A 15,704-nucleotide genomic window follows, 5' to 3' on the forward strand; every position below is an offset into this window, starting at 1 on the left:
GCACATGGGGTTTTAACTCAGCCCTGGCTCCTGGGGACCCTGGGATCAGGCTACTGAGAGAACTCTCTCTCAGGCCCTGGGGCTGCTCCATGCTAGATCCTGACACTCAGTTGAGTGTTGGGATCTGTCATGGGTCAGCCCCAGCTGGCCACACGTTCAATTTAAGGCATTATACACATGAGCCCCAAAGATGTTGCACATTATATGTGGAATAACTTTGTGGCTCAACTGTATTATCACCTCTTAAATTGACTTTAATGTGTGACTGGGTTACTACTTAAGGTGCAGTTAACCTGCTAATCACGTTTTAAATGTAACTTGGAAAAATTAGGAAAATAGGTTTGTGTGTCATAACGATCCGTCATATACCAAAGCCAGTGTATGTGGTTTAACATACTATATAAAAATATATATACCTAAAAGGAATGAAGTATAGCTGGACAATTTGTATTAGGGAGAAAATGTCGCTCCCTGGTGCAAATGCTGAGTTTGTAAGGCTTTGGATGGAAAGAGTAAGGAGGTTAAAATAATAGAATTCCTGTACTGTCCAGTTGTGTAATAGCATTTGTCGCTCCTCAGAGCTGTTGAATTGAGTGACAAATCCAGACAGAGAAGGATTGTGGTAACTGGTTCTGATTAAAATCCTGTGGCCTCATCCCATAAGCTCCCTATATTGGCTTCAAAGAATCTAGTACCAAGGAGACCCTCAGACTTTCAAAGTAAAGGAGTCCATGGTCTGTTTCATGCACTAAATCCAAGTTAAGGTGTGAGGAGACTTGTACAAGTCATTCTCTCATGAGAATTTGTTCTTTGATATCATCCAGTGCACAATGACATGCATCAGGACTCAGACCAATGGTACATCCTTTTTTCCTGTGGATGTGATGGAATAAACCTAGAATCTTAAAAAAGTGGGGGTGGAAGGGACCTTAGGAGATCATACTGTCTGTGATCAAGGCACAATCATCCTAGATTAAACTATCGCAGTCAAGCATTTATCTGATCTGCTCTTAATGCACAAGGGTGCAGATTCCTCAACTTTTCTAGGTGGGCTGTTATCTTCACCCTGAGAGGTGTTTTTTCCACCCCTGCTTCCCTCCCAATAGCCAATCTAAATTTCCCCTGCTACATACTTCAGCCACAGTCTATAAATGACGAAGCAGCTATAGTGAAAACTGTAAAAGTTTTAGTTTCAAATTATATATTCAGAAGCATGTATGTGTGTGTAGATATGAGACTTCCATCAAATTAGAACCAAATCGGTAACCTTATCCACTCCAGAGAGGTTTTTACTTATTTTTGCTTTCTGCATCTATTTTCCTCCCCAGCCATTTGTGGTTGCTTCTCATTAAATATTTTCTTGCCTTTCTTTGTCCCAGGTATCTGTCTATGCCATACCACAGAACCTAGGCCAAGTTGAGTATGCCCTAGATACAGCAGTGAAGTTCCTGGAATTTTATCAAAAATATTTTTATATAGACTACCCTCTTAAAAAATTAGGTAAGATCTTTTGTTTTTCCTATTAATTAAAAAAAGCCACCCAATTTCCTATAACATTTCTAAGTAGTATAATTTTTATTGTATTTTCAATTGAAACTGTTGTATACTTAAAAAACCAGAATAATGGACAAATAACCTCCACCCTCCAAACATCTAAAATCTATTTAATAATAATTTGAGAAATGTTTTGACTAGGGCTGTCAGTTAATTGTGATTAATGCGTTAATTTAATTTTGTGTTAATTTTTTTAACGAGTGTTAATCACTCCTGGTGATGGGGGGGGGAAGTACCCCCTTTCCCCTGCCAGTGTTGCAAAAGCAGCCCCTGTCCCATCGTTGGTGTGTACCTGCCTGAGCTGCTGGGAGAAAAGCATCCCCCCGCCCCCTCCCCCCTCCCAGTCAGGGTCCTGGGAGCGCACACTCACCTGGATGCAGGTAAGTGTATGTGGGGGATGGGTTGGAGGGCTAGGTCTTGGGGACTGTTTAGGGTTTGTATATGTGTGTACATTCAAAAATATTTATAATAAATTGGGATTCTTTTATCGTTTAACTGCCCAATTAAACTTGTGTTTAATTGCAACTTTTTTTATCTCTCAATTAATTATGATTAATTTTTTAATCATTCAACAGCCCTAGTTTTGATGTTTTTTGAATTTGGTATGTGGAAATAGTTCCCAGAAGTCTGTGTCCTTTGGGCTTAAGAAAGATGATTACTATTAAATATGGAAAATTCAGCATACACCTGACACCAAACATTCAAAAAGATGCACAGAATTCTATTCATGTTTCAGATTTTTCTGTCTAAATCCCTGCAAAATAACTTATCAATATACATTGCTTAAAGTCAATGGGATGACTTCTTTACTTAAAGCTAGTGCATGAGTGTTTGCACATCAGTTCCTAAGCAGTAAGATTTATCAAATTGACTTGAAATTTGGCATTAGTGTAAAGTGGTGGCATAAAAAACATGGTTTATTTCCTTTTCAGATTTGGTAGGAATTCCTGATTTTGAAGCAGGTGCTATGGAAAACTGGGGTTTGATCATCTTTCGAGAGACAACACTCCTTTATGACAACAAAACCTCTTCAGCAGTTGACAAAAAGCGGGTAACAAGAGTCATAGCTCATGAGATGGCCCATCAGGTACTAGACTGAAATATTGATAATGATACTGTTTTTAAATGGTATTTTTACCAGTGCAGCTTTCTGTCACTGAAATGCACAGAAAAGGTAACAATAACTTAGCTTACTGCACCAGATAAAAGCCTTGCAGATCTGTTTTTCTATTGCAGTAGGAAAATAGCATTGGTACAATCTACTTCCTGGGTTGTCTGTGCGATTAACAGATCTATATGCTATAGGGCTTGTAGTAAAACCAGTGGATATTTGTGCACCTGCTTGTACTGCAGCAAGTAAAACTCAAAAGTGTTTTAGTTCAAAAGCGCACCACCGCCATTTTCTACACGTTGACATGCATTTTGCCACTTGTACAGTTGCATGCAACACAGCACAGTGCAAGTCGGTTCTAATGCAAAGCAGACTCCAATCCACCAGATCTTTAGCATGTCGTGGGACGAAAATGTATATGTATAAATGCCCTATAGGGCATGCTGTAGGGCTTGTAGTTTAGCCCTTTGTAAAATTTGGGGGATGGGGGTTAGTTTGTTTGTATACATCATACCTTTAATTATTCACTATCCATTTGTTATATTGAGCCTGAAATTCATTTTTTCTGTGATTGCATGTGTGAGGGAAATTCATGTATGCGTTTGTTTTCTTAGTGGTTTGGTAATCTAGTAACTATGGAGTGGTGGAACGATCTTTGGCTGAATGAAGGATTTGCTACTTTTATGGAATATTTTGCCTTGAAAGAAACTTTTCCAGATCTACATAGTGTAAGTATTGCATTTTATCTGACATCTTATTCCCGTTTTAAGGGTAGAAAAGACCAGTTTAATTCTAACATTAAATGACTAACTCAATATATTTTTCATGAGTTTTACCTTGGAATTCATCATCTAACATACTATACATAGGGTGACTTACTAATGAAATTATAGTATTAAATGGTATGAAATCTAAAAACTTATTTTAAAAGCCAGCCAGATTTTCAATAGTCTGTACATTTGCCCTTTCCCCCCCTGTGCTATCTGCATTTTTATATAAAGCAGTATAAAGCAGATAAATAGGTCTGTGTTTCTAGGTGTTGCATAATAGTGAATGCTAAGGACCAGATCCAGGAAAAGCATTTGGGCTATTTCTGCATGGTAAAATGCAATCCTCTGCAGATACCTTGAGTTAGCTGTGGATCCATTAGCTGGGGTATTGAGTCTGTGTGGCATGAGGCACTTCTGTGCAGAGATACCCAAGCTACAGAAGCAGTCATGACAGCATAAGCGAAGCACCTGGGATAATGAATGCTTTTGAGGAGTAGGGTATTGGGGCAGGTCTTAAGCTAATGTGGCTGTACAGCTTTTGGTTCTTGAGCTAGCCGATGCAGAGCCAGGCTAGGTATCTGCACAGTGCTGCTTTTTGCTGTATATGTTGGGGGCCTAAAGTAGAATTTAGATGGTATTTGGATGCCTGCTAGGCCCTAAGGAAGGACCATTTATCCATTTTGTATTATGGAGGCACTGGATACAATGCTTAAAAGTGAGGGGATCACAGGAGTGCCCACCTCACTTGACTACAAAATCTTGATCTCGTGTAGGCACTGAAGTTCGGAAGAGACTTTGTGTTCCAGACATGCACAGAAACATTTCAACATTTCCCTTTGGAGGTGTCTATACCACTCAGTGTGCTGGCTGCAAATTCTGAGTCTTGGTACCCAACTCCTCCTCATTTTTTGTATAGAAAACTCAAGCTATGTCACTACAAACTTAGTATACGAGGCAGTTGTGCCCTGGTATCCTGCTCAGCACAGGATAATCCTTCAAGCAAAAGCAATGTAGTTGTATTTGCATATGCAGTTCTGAGTAAGGGAATTAGCACTGCTGCAGCATGAGTGTGCTAGAAAATTGCCTGGTGTAGTAGATTTACAGATTTACACTTGCCCGTATGTGCTTAACTTGGGCTTGTACATTCTACTCCTGGAACCAGGCATCATACACAAGCCTGTTAGTAGCAGATGCCCATTTGAAAATTGTCTTTATAGGTGTCCTCCAATTCTCACTGCAGCATATATATCGGAATAGGAAATAGAAATTAAAAACCAGCTCCAGAGTTTACTGCTGAATCATGCTTCACGCAGTGTGTGTCTGTTTTAACCTACCTGCTCCATGTACATATATCTAATTTAGGGTCTCCTTGCAGCTCTTACTTTTGTATGAAGTTATGTACATATACAGTTTATTTGAAGCCTTTGATTTCACCACTTGGTGGTGCTAAGAAACAAGGAAAAAATGTCTACACAGTCTACAAAAATATTAAATCTAAAAAAAATACTTAAAATAGATTTTAGTTCAGTGCAATTTGATCACTGCATGCATGCTGGGGAGAGAAATAGTTTGTGTAGAGACTGAGTCTTTGGCCTTGAGTTCTTGTTGACATGTTATGCTTCTTCCTGGGCATTGCAAAGATTGACTTACAAGGTGTTGGCCAGAGGTATAACAAGACAGCTGGGAGCCCAGTGGTGACTTATGACTATCACTACGTTGGCAGTATGGCTGCGTTAGCAACTGCTGTTTTTCTGCCCTTCCCTCCTCCCCCTGAAGCCGGTGCCTGGGAGGGAGTGAGGCAGGGGCAGGCGCTGTCCAGTCGGAGCAGAGTGCGGGACAGAGTTGTGAGTGGCTCGTCTGGGGGCGCGGGGAAGGGGGGGACAGCTCCTGCTGCTGCATGCATCCCTGCGGGAGGCAAAGAGGGGTATGTGCCCCCCAGATCTGTGCGCAGGGTGAGGGCAGGCTGCCTCTGTGTGTTGGGCTGGGGGTGTGCTCAGGGCAGGCAGTGGCAGCGCAGGGGTGGGGGGTGGGGGAGCGTTCTACAGGGTGGGCTGTGGCCACCCCAGAATTCACTCTCCTTCCCAGTGCCACTGCTGTCACCTGCCCTGAGCACAGCCCCAGACCAGTGCCCCCACTGGAAAGAGCCTGGTGCTACCCCAGCCTGCAGCAGCAGCTCACCCTTACCCCATACACACATCTGGGGGGTACACACTCCCCATGCCTCCCTCAGGGGTACACACAGTGGGGAGCAGTTCCCACCACACCCTATGGCCCCTGGACAAGCCGCTCACAACTCCATCCCACACTGCCCTGGCTGGACAGTGCCTGCCTCAGCCCCACTCCCTCCCTCACCATGGGAGCTTCAATCTGCACCCCCATACCCCTTCCCTTCCCTCCGCCCCTTCCCCCAAACAGACTTACCAGCTGGACACTGCTCATCATTGGTGCTGATACGCTTTGGACTGATGTATCGGTAGACCTCTACACCTGAGTTACACAACTTATATGGACTGTAGTTGTCAGTCTGTGAGTAAGTTTCTGCTGTCACAGGTTGGGATGAAAAGGGTTAATTGTAGTTTGCTGTCTCCTTTTGGCATTGTCCTATAAATCAGGGTGAATGTCAGTAAAAAAGGGGAAAATTGATAGTCCATGTTCAGAAGAGCGTTAGATGGTTAGGCCACTATTCCAGGTCCACAGGAAAGAGAACAAGAGAACAGTTAAAGTTTTCTGCTGCAACTACTCTGAATTCTGGCTCTGAACTTCAGGTGACTGAAAAAGTGCTTCGACTTCAGCTTAAGTGTTCTAATTCTCATTAGGGCATAAACAGCCTGTTTTGGGTTTTTTTTAAATCTAGGATGAAGATTTCCTGAATTTACAATTCAAGACCATGAGGAAAGATGCCTTGAACTCCTCTCATCCAGTCTCCTCTGCTGTCCAGTCTTCAGAGCAGATTGAAGAAATGTTTGATGCACTTTCCTATTTCAAGGTAATTCCAAATGTTTTGAAAATATAAGAACATATCCTAAATGGCACCAGAAGAGACTACAGAGTTACTTCTGTTCTCCACCCCTTCCTCCCCACTCCCCCAAACACAGTCTAAGTATGGGAAATAACTTAGCCTTTAATGCAAAAAAATCCTTCATAATTAGGGGTGGGGTGCCTTGGTGAGGAGGATGTAAGTGCTATAAAACTACTTTCCCCTTCACCTTTCAGTCCTGTGTTGGGCAGAACTCAGTTATATCCTGAGATATATCCCAGATATTTATTTTATTATTTATTTAATTCTGTGCATGTTCTTCATGTTTACCTTACCTAAATATGTTTCCAATTTAGCTGAAAGAAGAATAAACCCAGAATTCACACGCTGTCATGAATTAAGCATTTAGTTTTAAAATTGCCTAATTTGTTGGCTCGGGAAAATAGGTCTGGAAGGGACCTCACGCGGTCATTTAGTCCAGCCCCTCACTCAGTGCAGGATCATCCCTAAGTAAACTATCCCAGTGAATTGTCTGTGTAACCTGCTTGTTGAATCTCTAACCCTAGAACTTTTCACAGCTTCCTTGGTATCCTGTCCCAATGCTTAACAACCCTTATGATGAGAGAGATTTATTTCTAATCTCCAACCTAAATTTCCCTTGCTGCAGATTGAGGCCATTGCTCCTAGTCCTGTCCCTTGCAGCCACAGAAAAAAAATCCTATCTGCATCTTCTTTATCATAGCCCTTCAGGTATTTGAAGACTAACATTAAATCTCCTCCCCGTAGTCTTCTCTTCTCCAGACTAAATAATCCTGGCTCTTTCAGTCTTTCCATGTAAGTCACCTTCTTCAGGGCTCTAGTAATTTTTGTTGCTTTCTGATGGACTCTTTCCACCCTGCCCACGTCTTTCTTGAAGCATGCGGCCCAAAACTGGACACAGTACTTCAAGTAAGGCCTCACTAGTGCTGAGTAGAGTGGAAGAATCATCTTCCTTGATTCTTTGCAAGTAACACTTTTGTTATACAATCCAGTAAACTCGGCCAAAAATTACTGTCAGTTTGGTAGTGGCTGTAACCAAGTTAAAGCTTTGGTCGCAAGGAGAGAACGCATAAATACTGAGGAGTGGGCTCTGCCCTGCATGCATACCCAGCATGGAGCCAGCTCCTGCTAGCTACTCCACTGTCCCATGCCTCCCTCCTTCTCCCTCCTCACTTAAAAAACACACTCCAGTTTTGGATGGCTAATACTTGAAGGAAAAAAGGTGTGTGTGTGTGTTTAATATAGTGTATGAATAATTCAGAAGAAAAATGTTCTGTGTTCTAAAAATTTTATACTAGACTTCTAAGAATAGTATATAGGGTAGTTTTGAACACGTTGCTGGGGGGTTGCTGGAATTTTATTATTACAGTATTAGTATTTATATATCTTCAGTGTATGCTTTAGTACTAACTGTGTGAAGTACATCTGTACATGCCTCAAGGTCAGCTTGTGTTCATCTGCATTAGAATATGTAATTTTTCTGTCCTCAGGCCATTTATTGACTAGGTAGCTCTGATGCAGGAATGTTGCCACAGGCTTGCTCAGTGACCTTGATGGATGAGAGATTAAATTTAGTGTTCAGTTTTTTGCAAAACTGGCTATTTGGAATGCTTGTTTCACAAAATCTCTTTGCTTTTCAAGTCTTTAAACAAGCCGCATCTGTACTTGTTAGCATTCCTCCTTACTATGTTCCATTTTACCAATGTATCTTACTTTTTTCTGTTTGCTCTGTGTATGCATTTTAGTTACTTGTGTATTTATATCTCACACCATCTGTCACAAGGGCAGCAACCTACAGTTCTTAATAATACTGTCAGTGAAATCTGAAAAGCACCAAAGACTCATTCACTAGAGCACCATTTATTTTACGTGGTATTAACTGGGAAGTCTTCAGTTAGATCAGTGTCAGTGAAACATCACTGATTCTTCAACCTTTCTAAAGCTTCATATATTTTTTCAAAGAAATGTCAAATAACTATTTAGGTGAGATCACCTGACTAAAATCTCAGTTCCCCAGTTATCCTTCGAAAGCCTGTGGTGTTCATAATTTGGAAGAAGCATACACAGGTTAAAGGCTTCAAGTACTGTACATTTCTTTTTCTCTTACAAATTTATTTTTAGGGGGCTTCTCTTTTGTTGATGTTGAAAAACTATCTTGGTGAGGATGTTTTTAAAGCTGGCATTCAGAATTATTTGCTAAATCACAGTTATGGATCCACCCGAAGTGATGACTTGTGGGACAGCATGAATGAGGTAACTGTCCAAGTTATGTTATTAATCTTGTTTTGTACATGATGTATTACACTGGGAAATGAAGTGTTTTTCCCCCTTTGTATTAGTGCTGCTAAGTAAGGCCGTAAACTATTTGAAAGCTTATTATTGCTTATTATTGATCATGATTACTGTTCAGATTTTCTGTATCGTCCACAAACATAAATGAGCAATGGTGATGCCTAGAAGAAAAGCTTCCAATACTGCTAGTACTCCTTTCAGTCTTCTCTTGAAAATAGTCCTGGGATGGGGTAGCATAGACCACAGGTGGGCATTCATTTCTGTTGATAAGAAATGTTGTGATATTCTTACCAAGAGAAAGTCTGCAAACTGTAGCATATGTATGTTCTAGACCCCTGGCTAGAGAGTGACGCAGGCAAGCTCTCCATTCAGAGGACTGTTCCATGGGACACTCCCAGCCATTGGGGAACCCATTACTTGGTAGCTAGTCATCTCCTCTGCCTGGGAAAGGGGTAGGCTGTCAATAGGCAGCTCTCCAGCTTTTAAATTGCCATGTGTACAGTCCCGGTGACTTTTCTTCCAGAATAAATATAATGTATTTTTGTGGACATAGTGCTTGTATTGCAAGCACAGAACCTACATACACTTCACTTACAAGAGGAGTTCTCTTGAAGTCAGTATGACTAGACAGGAGTAAAGTTACTCAAGTGCTTAAACATTTCCAGGATTTAGATCTCAGTATAGAAGAAAAATTAGAATTGGGTTTCCTCTAGTAAAAATTGAAAGGTGAGATTTTTCAAAAGCTCTTGTTGTTGGCCTACTTTACTGCTTAACTCAGTGGTTCCCAACCTTTTTTTTCACACGCACTGCTGCTGGGAGTGGAGTGCAGTGGTGGCAGGCCAGGGGCAGTGGAGTTCCTGACCCACTATGCAGCTCATCTTTTCTGTGCAGCGCTGCTGGCATTGCCTGTGCAACCCGCATTTGGGTCATGACCTGGGGTTGCAAACTGGTGGCTTAACTGATGATGCAGTTTATTCCAATGGGAAGTCAGTCCCTTATGATTAATTTCAGTTGGAAGGTCTTGATTTTTCTTCAGCGCTAAATGCAAAGTCCACAGCTTTTGCATAGTCTCCCAAACAGAGGAAAAGTAAACAAAAGGAAGAAACAGAGGCACATAAATATTAAAAGAAATCCTCAAAAAAACCCAAGTAAACTATTTAGCCACATCCTGTAGGAGAAAAAAAAATCCTTGTCAGGATTCTTCCTACTTTTAGTGAATTTAGGAGTAACTGAGGTATACCATTGAATGTTAACATGCTTAAAGTATAAGCTGTTCAATTATTCCTGGGGTGAGAGGGGAATGGGATTTGTTGTTTTTTGAACAGGGTGGTTTTAATGGCACTAAATATATGTATTAGCCTGGTGCCACACATTGTAGAGAGAAGCAAGAAGACTAACGTCTGTTAATCACAATGTTAACAAAGAAACAAAGATTTAGGAATGGGAAAAGCAAAATGATTTGATGGAGCTGTTGGGCAGCATTTATTAAGTACTTTGCTGACTGGACCAGGACATGTAGGTCTTAAACATATTATGAAGAAGGGACAATGATAGAGCAGAACAGACTGGGTGGGAGAAGGGTTTCCAGGTTTACAAGGAGACCAGCTAGTAGAAGGGACAAAGGATGTGGATGTGAGGGGAGAATCTGTCTGTGCAGCTAATCTTAAAATGAAGCTTGATCAGTTTATGGATCATTATTGCCTGTGATAATAGAGTACTGAACTTAGTGATGAAAAAAGTAGATGAAATATGGCTCTTCTGGATACAACAGTAATAACTCAGAAAATAAATTGCTCATTATTCATTCTTGTGCACTTGCAGAGCTCCGTTGTGTCTAATATGCTTGTATAGGGGTTCCTCCCTGGATCAGGGCATTAGTTTCCATATAGGTAGAGAGGAGAAAATGCGTAATTGTTTTATAAACTACTTTACTGTCTGGGGTGAAAATTGAAGTATCAATAAAAATGTAAATGTTCCTTATGATAAAAGCATATTAGCAAGATATATGGGGAGATGGATTAATTATTTAAGAGTGGCAAATAGTAGGGTGGGGAGTAAATACTGAAGGCTTCTAAATTAAAATGGATTGTTTAACCACAGATGGAAGTATCAACATATAAGCATTTCTGACTCTCTTAATTCAGTTCCTAATATTTATTCTACAATAATTTAAATATTCTTCTAATCTAGAACATTATCAGAATTCTGGAGAAACAAAGTAAAAAGAGTGCAATGCCATAAAATGTATTGCGTATGTAGTTTAGTCTATTTGTACCTATTCCCACCTTACCTTAGTCTATGCAGAATTCTCTTTCTTGCTCAGCTGTCACTTGGGTCCCCCCCCCACCCAAGAAAATAAAATTTGTTCATCATTCTTACTACTAACTGAATTGGCAGACCAAAGATTCTGTACAGAAATTTAATCTCTCTCCTTGCATTAGTATAAATTCCAAGTTGGCTCTCATCTAGTGAGCTGTGAGGAGATGGTTGAAAAAGACAGGTGGACAGTACTGGTCAGTTCCTTCCAGAGCGTGAATGTGAATGTTTGTTTTTTACAGATTACCAATGGAACACTAGATGTAAAAGCAATGATGAGAACCTGGATTCTGTACACAGGATTTCCGCTAGTGACTGTTAAAAGAAAAGGAAAGACCATTCACGTGGAACAGGAGAGATTTTTACGAAGTACGGGATCGGAGAATCAGACTTCATCTGCAAGGTTATTCCACAAACACATACCCCACTGTAGCTTACCTTTTACAGTCATGTAATTTAACTGTTGGGAAAGTTCATATTCCTCTTTGACAAAGTCCAGTAATTCCTCTGATGGCAGATAGCTCTAAGGAGAGTGAGTCACAGCAATGCACACAATCTTTGTTATATACCTTGAACAATGATTGGCAATTCCTGCCTGTTTCTTGCTCTGTAATTGGGGTAAATATTTACAAAACAGACAGTTTTGTAAATGTAGAAATGAAATATAGGGTGTTGACAGGCATTTACTTGTAGTGGTACCAAGTGCTGAGGCACAAAAATATAGTGGAGCATACATATGTTCCAGGACCCTGGGTGGAGAGCTATAATGTCTCCTCAAAAGTGAATTCTTTAGCCAAGAGGGCAATAGGGTCTGTTTCATGGGTTCCTCCCACTCCTAGGGGAGCTGAGTAACTACCAGCCTGTCCTCTGCCCTGCTGGGGAAGGGGGCAGGCTGTCACTGATCAGTTGGAAGCTGCTGAAAAATAGCAGCTACCCAAGATAGTCCACCTGCTGGAGGGGCAGCAGGGGCAAGGAGAACCAGTGCTTGGGATCTTGTAGAGGCAGCAGAGATCCTTTACCCTATCCCCTCCCCACCCCACCTGACTCCTGCCCTTGAAGATGGGGTGGGGAGTGGAGAACTGTGGGATGCTGGGAGTCCTAGCACTCCTGTAGTACCATGTGTAACCCTATAGGCATCGCACGTAATGCTACAGAATTGAGACGTTCCTCTTCAAAAGGAGTAGTACCATTTCCATCTTTATAGTGCTACAAACAGATTGAATGTAGTGCTGCAAATGTTAATGCCTGTCCATGGCTATCAGGAGCTCCAAAATCTTAAAATTTGCTTTTGTATAATGAACTGCAGTAAGCACTAGAGTAATGCTCAGGATTTGTTTGTTTTTGTTGTTTTAGTTTTCTGTTGGGGTGTTCTGGTCTGTATAAAAGTAGTTCTTCCGAGAAGTTCCATTTATCAAGCCTTCCAACTCAAGTAATTGGGTACAAAAAGGGCAGGTGCATGAGGACCGAGGCAGGAAGTGGTTTGGAGGAATTCTACAAGGATCCCAGGTGTTAAAGGATTTTGGAGAAGTTCCAGAAGAGGAAGTGATTTTGTTACTAGACTAAGACTTCAGGTTGAGTGCTGACACAGGGCAATATAGAAAGCAGAAAACAAAGCTCTCCATTTACCCATGAATTCACATTAATATGATACCTTGTTTAGATGTATTTTTCATCACAATAAAGGCTGAGAAGGTGGTAGCTCTTTTTTTATAGTGTTGAAATACTGAAGTGAAGATTAAATAACTGAAAACTACAGAGCTCCTTTATTTGCAATGGTATTCTGGTACCGTGAACTTTTACCTTATTGTTTAACAAGGCAAAGACCTTCTCAAGCGTGACATGTAGAGCCAAATCCTTGGAGGTGTTGTTTTTCCTTACTGATGTTGAAGTTTAAGGGGGTTTGGGGATGTTTGCATCTTGCAGACGTTGGTCTAAAATAAATTTGTCTCATGAGGACTTTTGTGCCCTGCCTGTTCCTGTTTATTTTGGAGGTAGAGCTGACATTAAAAAAAAGTTGTAGATTGTTCCTAAAAGCTTTTCAGGTAGTTGGAATATTTTGCATATTAACTCACGTCATCCCTCTCAGTAGTGTTACATCTAGTGACAATAAAAATTCCAGTGTTACATGGAAGATTAATGTATAATCTTCTACTTGTGAATTTTTCCTTAACTGATTACTTTTCACTAATGAGATTTGAATCACGACTCTTCTTCTTGAATTTTGAAAATAAATTCCATGCAAAACTGTGGAACAAGACAGAGGGGATGAAGGAGCGAAGGTCTTGTGAACAAAATACTAGGCTGGGAATGAAATGCTATAGGTTCCATTCCTGTCATTGTGACAGATTTTTTTGTGTGGATTTGGCTAAATTACTTACTGTTACTAGTTGGCGTGTTACAATGGAAAAAGAGAATAAGGATACATTTCTACTTCCCAAAGAAAATTTGAAGATAAAAATTCATTGATGTCTGTGAACCCCTTGAATGCTGAGGAGAGTATAGAATAGATTCCTTTAACCTATGATGGTGTTCAAATGCCAGTAACGTGTTAAAGCAGTTTTTAAAAAGTAAATGACTGAGACCACCAACAAATAGAAAACCTGATTACATTCAATTCATCTTTCATTAATATTGTTTAATATGTCTGTAAAATATATATATTTTTTCTTTTACAGTTACCTGTGGCATATTCCTCTTACTTACATGACTAGCAACCACAACCTTACTTTTCATTTTCCTACTGTATATTTACTGAACCAAAAGTCAGGTAAGTGATTTGGAGCCTCTCTAGTAAATTTATGTAGTGCACACAGGCTAACTTCCTTTTGTAAATTATCAGTCTTTTGTCTGCACACCCTTGAGTAGGTCTTGAAGTGAAGGGTGTACAATACAGTGGCAAAGAAAATAACATCTGTGGGTAAAAAATAACAGCATATCAGCAATATTTTTGTAAGTGGAGCAAATTAAACTTTGTATAAATGGATAAGATTATAGTCAGCTATCAATTGGTAGTATCAAACATTGTTGCATTAAAATGTTAGTGCCTGTACTACAGAGTGTAGCAGTGGATGGTAACCATTCCAGGAAAATTTTTTCCTCCTCCACGACTGACACAAATGGCTGGGAGCAAAACATAGACCTAGATGTTTTTCCCTGTCCTGACAGGCTGTAGAGTGTTCCTTATAGAGTCAGTCCTGAGAAATTTAACCACCTCACATAGCTATGGGTGTGAGGAAACAGTTTTCCCTTCTCGGGTATTATTTGTTTTATACCTTAAAATAATCCATTCTGGAACTTGAATTTATTTTGATCTTCTTTTTCCTGTGGTGGTTATTTTGAATCTCTTGAGACTAATCTGTACGATGTCGTACAGTGGTAGTATTGTACCAAAAACATTTGGCTACCTTACCATTGACTTCATTGGCATCAGGGTATCTTCACTGACTTACTCTTTAAGGGTTGAGGATCTAGCCCATTCTTCAAAATACCTTTAATCTTGCTGTTATTATTGGCCCATACTTCATTGATATGTTGTGTGCAATGTCTCTCCCACCTCTTATTATTTTGAAGGAAGCCTTCCAAAATTAAAGGTGAATGCTTAATGCAAGTCTGAAACCTTTAGAGTTACCTTAAAATAGCATATATATGTACATCCCAGTAAAAGAATTTTTTCCAACTCTTAAAAGTACAGTAGCTTAATGAAATAGGGATTTTTTGTTTTGTTTTGACAATGGCATTATTCAGTTCCACTGAGCTGTTTCTGGATCTTTGTCATTTGACATGATAGTTAAAAAGTTGATTGCTACCTGACAAATTGAAAAACCAAGTTAATTTTATGTATCTGCACTTTGCTTCATCACAGTTATTAATCAAGGACCATATTTACTGTAATCCAAGGCAGGGTTTTTTCCCCCCCCCATTTAACATGAGGTGATGGGGGTGGCGGCAGGCAGCAGGGAGTGCATCTACTATACTGTAATGGCTTTAATATTCTAAAAAGCACAATCCAAATTTAACAAGGCACCCAGAATTTAAAATCGACACGTGGATGCAATGAGTCTGTACAGTGTAGATCCATGCTATCTGTGCTGTGAAACTGTGCGCCATCCATATTCTGTCTGTATTTGCATGTTATAGAAGTTTTGGTTTTTGTTTGTTTGGGGTTTTTTGTTGGGGAGAGTTGTGGGTGAAATGGAACCAGTGGATTACTATTACAATGATTGCTTTGTAACTGGGAGCTGTGGGGATTGTTCTAGACCTGAAAAATGGGCCATAGAATTAGTGCTCATGGGTGAGGATTTTTTTTTTCTTCTTAGCAGAACTCTTGAGTTGCAGCCCACTTGCTTAGTGTCAGAATCTGGCATTTCAGGCATTTAATAACATAAATTATCATGGAAGTATTTTTTTCTTAATCTTGTATGTAAAATGTATGCTATTTTTGTTTCGGGAATGGAGCATTAGCATGGTAACTTCATGTGTAATTGCTTAAGTTCCTCACTACTGTTATACAGTAGAGCATGTGAATTATTTTGCAGTAGAACATGTGATTTACGTGACTGTGATTTAGTTATCAGAATCTGAAACTAAGTTTCCTGAATCAATTTCTTTTAAACAATTCTGATAAAGGTAGAAGGTATCTGGTTTA

The 15,704-nt window shown here is 40.1% G+C and overlaps 1 protein-coding gene across 1 annotated transcript in view; it reads left to right on the forward strand.

Annotated features, from left to right (window-relative positions):
• LNPEP (leucyl and cystinyl aminopeptidase) overlaps window positions 1–15,704 on the forward strand; it is a 92,481-nt gene that overhangs the window by 61,116 nt on the left and 15,661 nt on the right. The window contains exons 5-11 of the mRNA XM_019517200.1: window positions 1,380–1,500; window positions 2,487–2,641; window positions 3,280–3,393; window positions 6,290–6,421; window positions 8,573–8,704; window positions 11,302–11,462; window positions 13,735–13,826. Coding sequence (XP_019372745.1) covers window positions 1,380–1,500; window positions 2,487–2,641; window positions 3,280–3,393; window positions 6,290–6,421; window positions 8,573–8,704; window positions 11,302–11,462; window positions 13,735–13,826 — 907 coding nt within the window. The remainder of the gene's footprint in view (window positions 1–1,379; window positions 1,501–2,486; window positions 2,642–3,279; window positions 3,394–6,289; window positions 6,422–8,572; window positions 8,705–11,301; window positions 11,463–13,734; window positions 13,827–15,704) is intronic.

This window comes from Gavialis gangeticus, unplaced genomic scaffold (genome assembly GCF_001723915.1).
Source record: "Gavialis gangeticus isolate Ggan-Ray unplaced genomic scaffold, GavGan_comp1, whole genome shotgun sequence".
In the NCBI taxonomy this organism is placed as follows: Eukaryota; Metazoa; Chordata; order Crocodylia; family Gavialidae; genus Gavialis; species Gavialis gangeticus.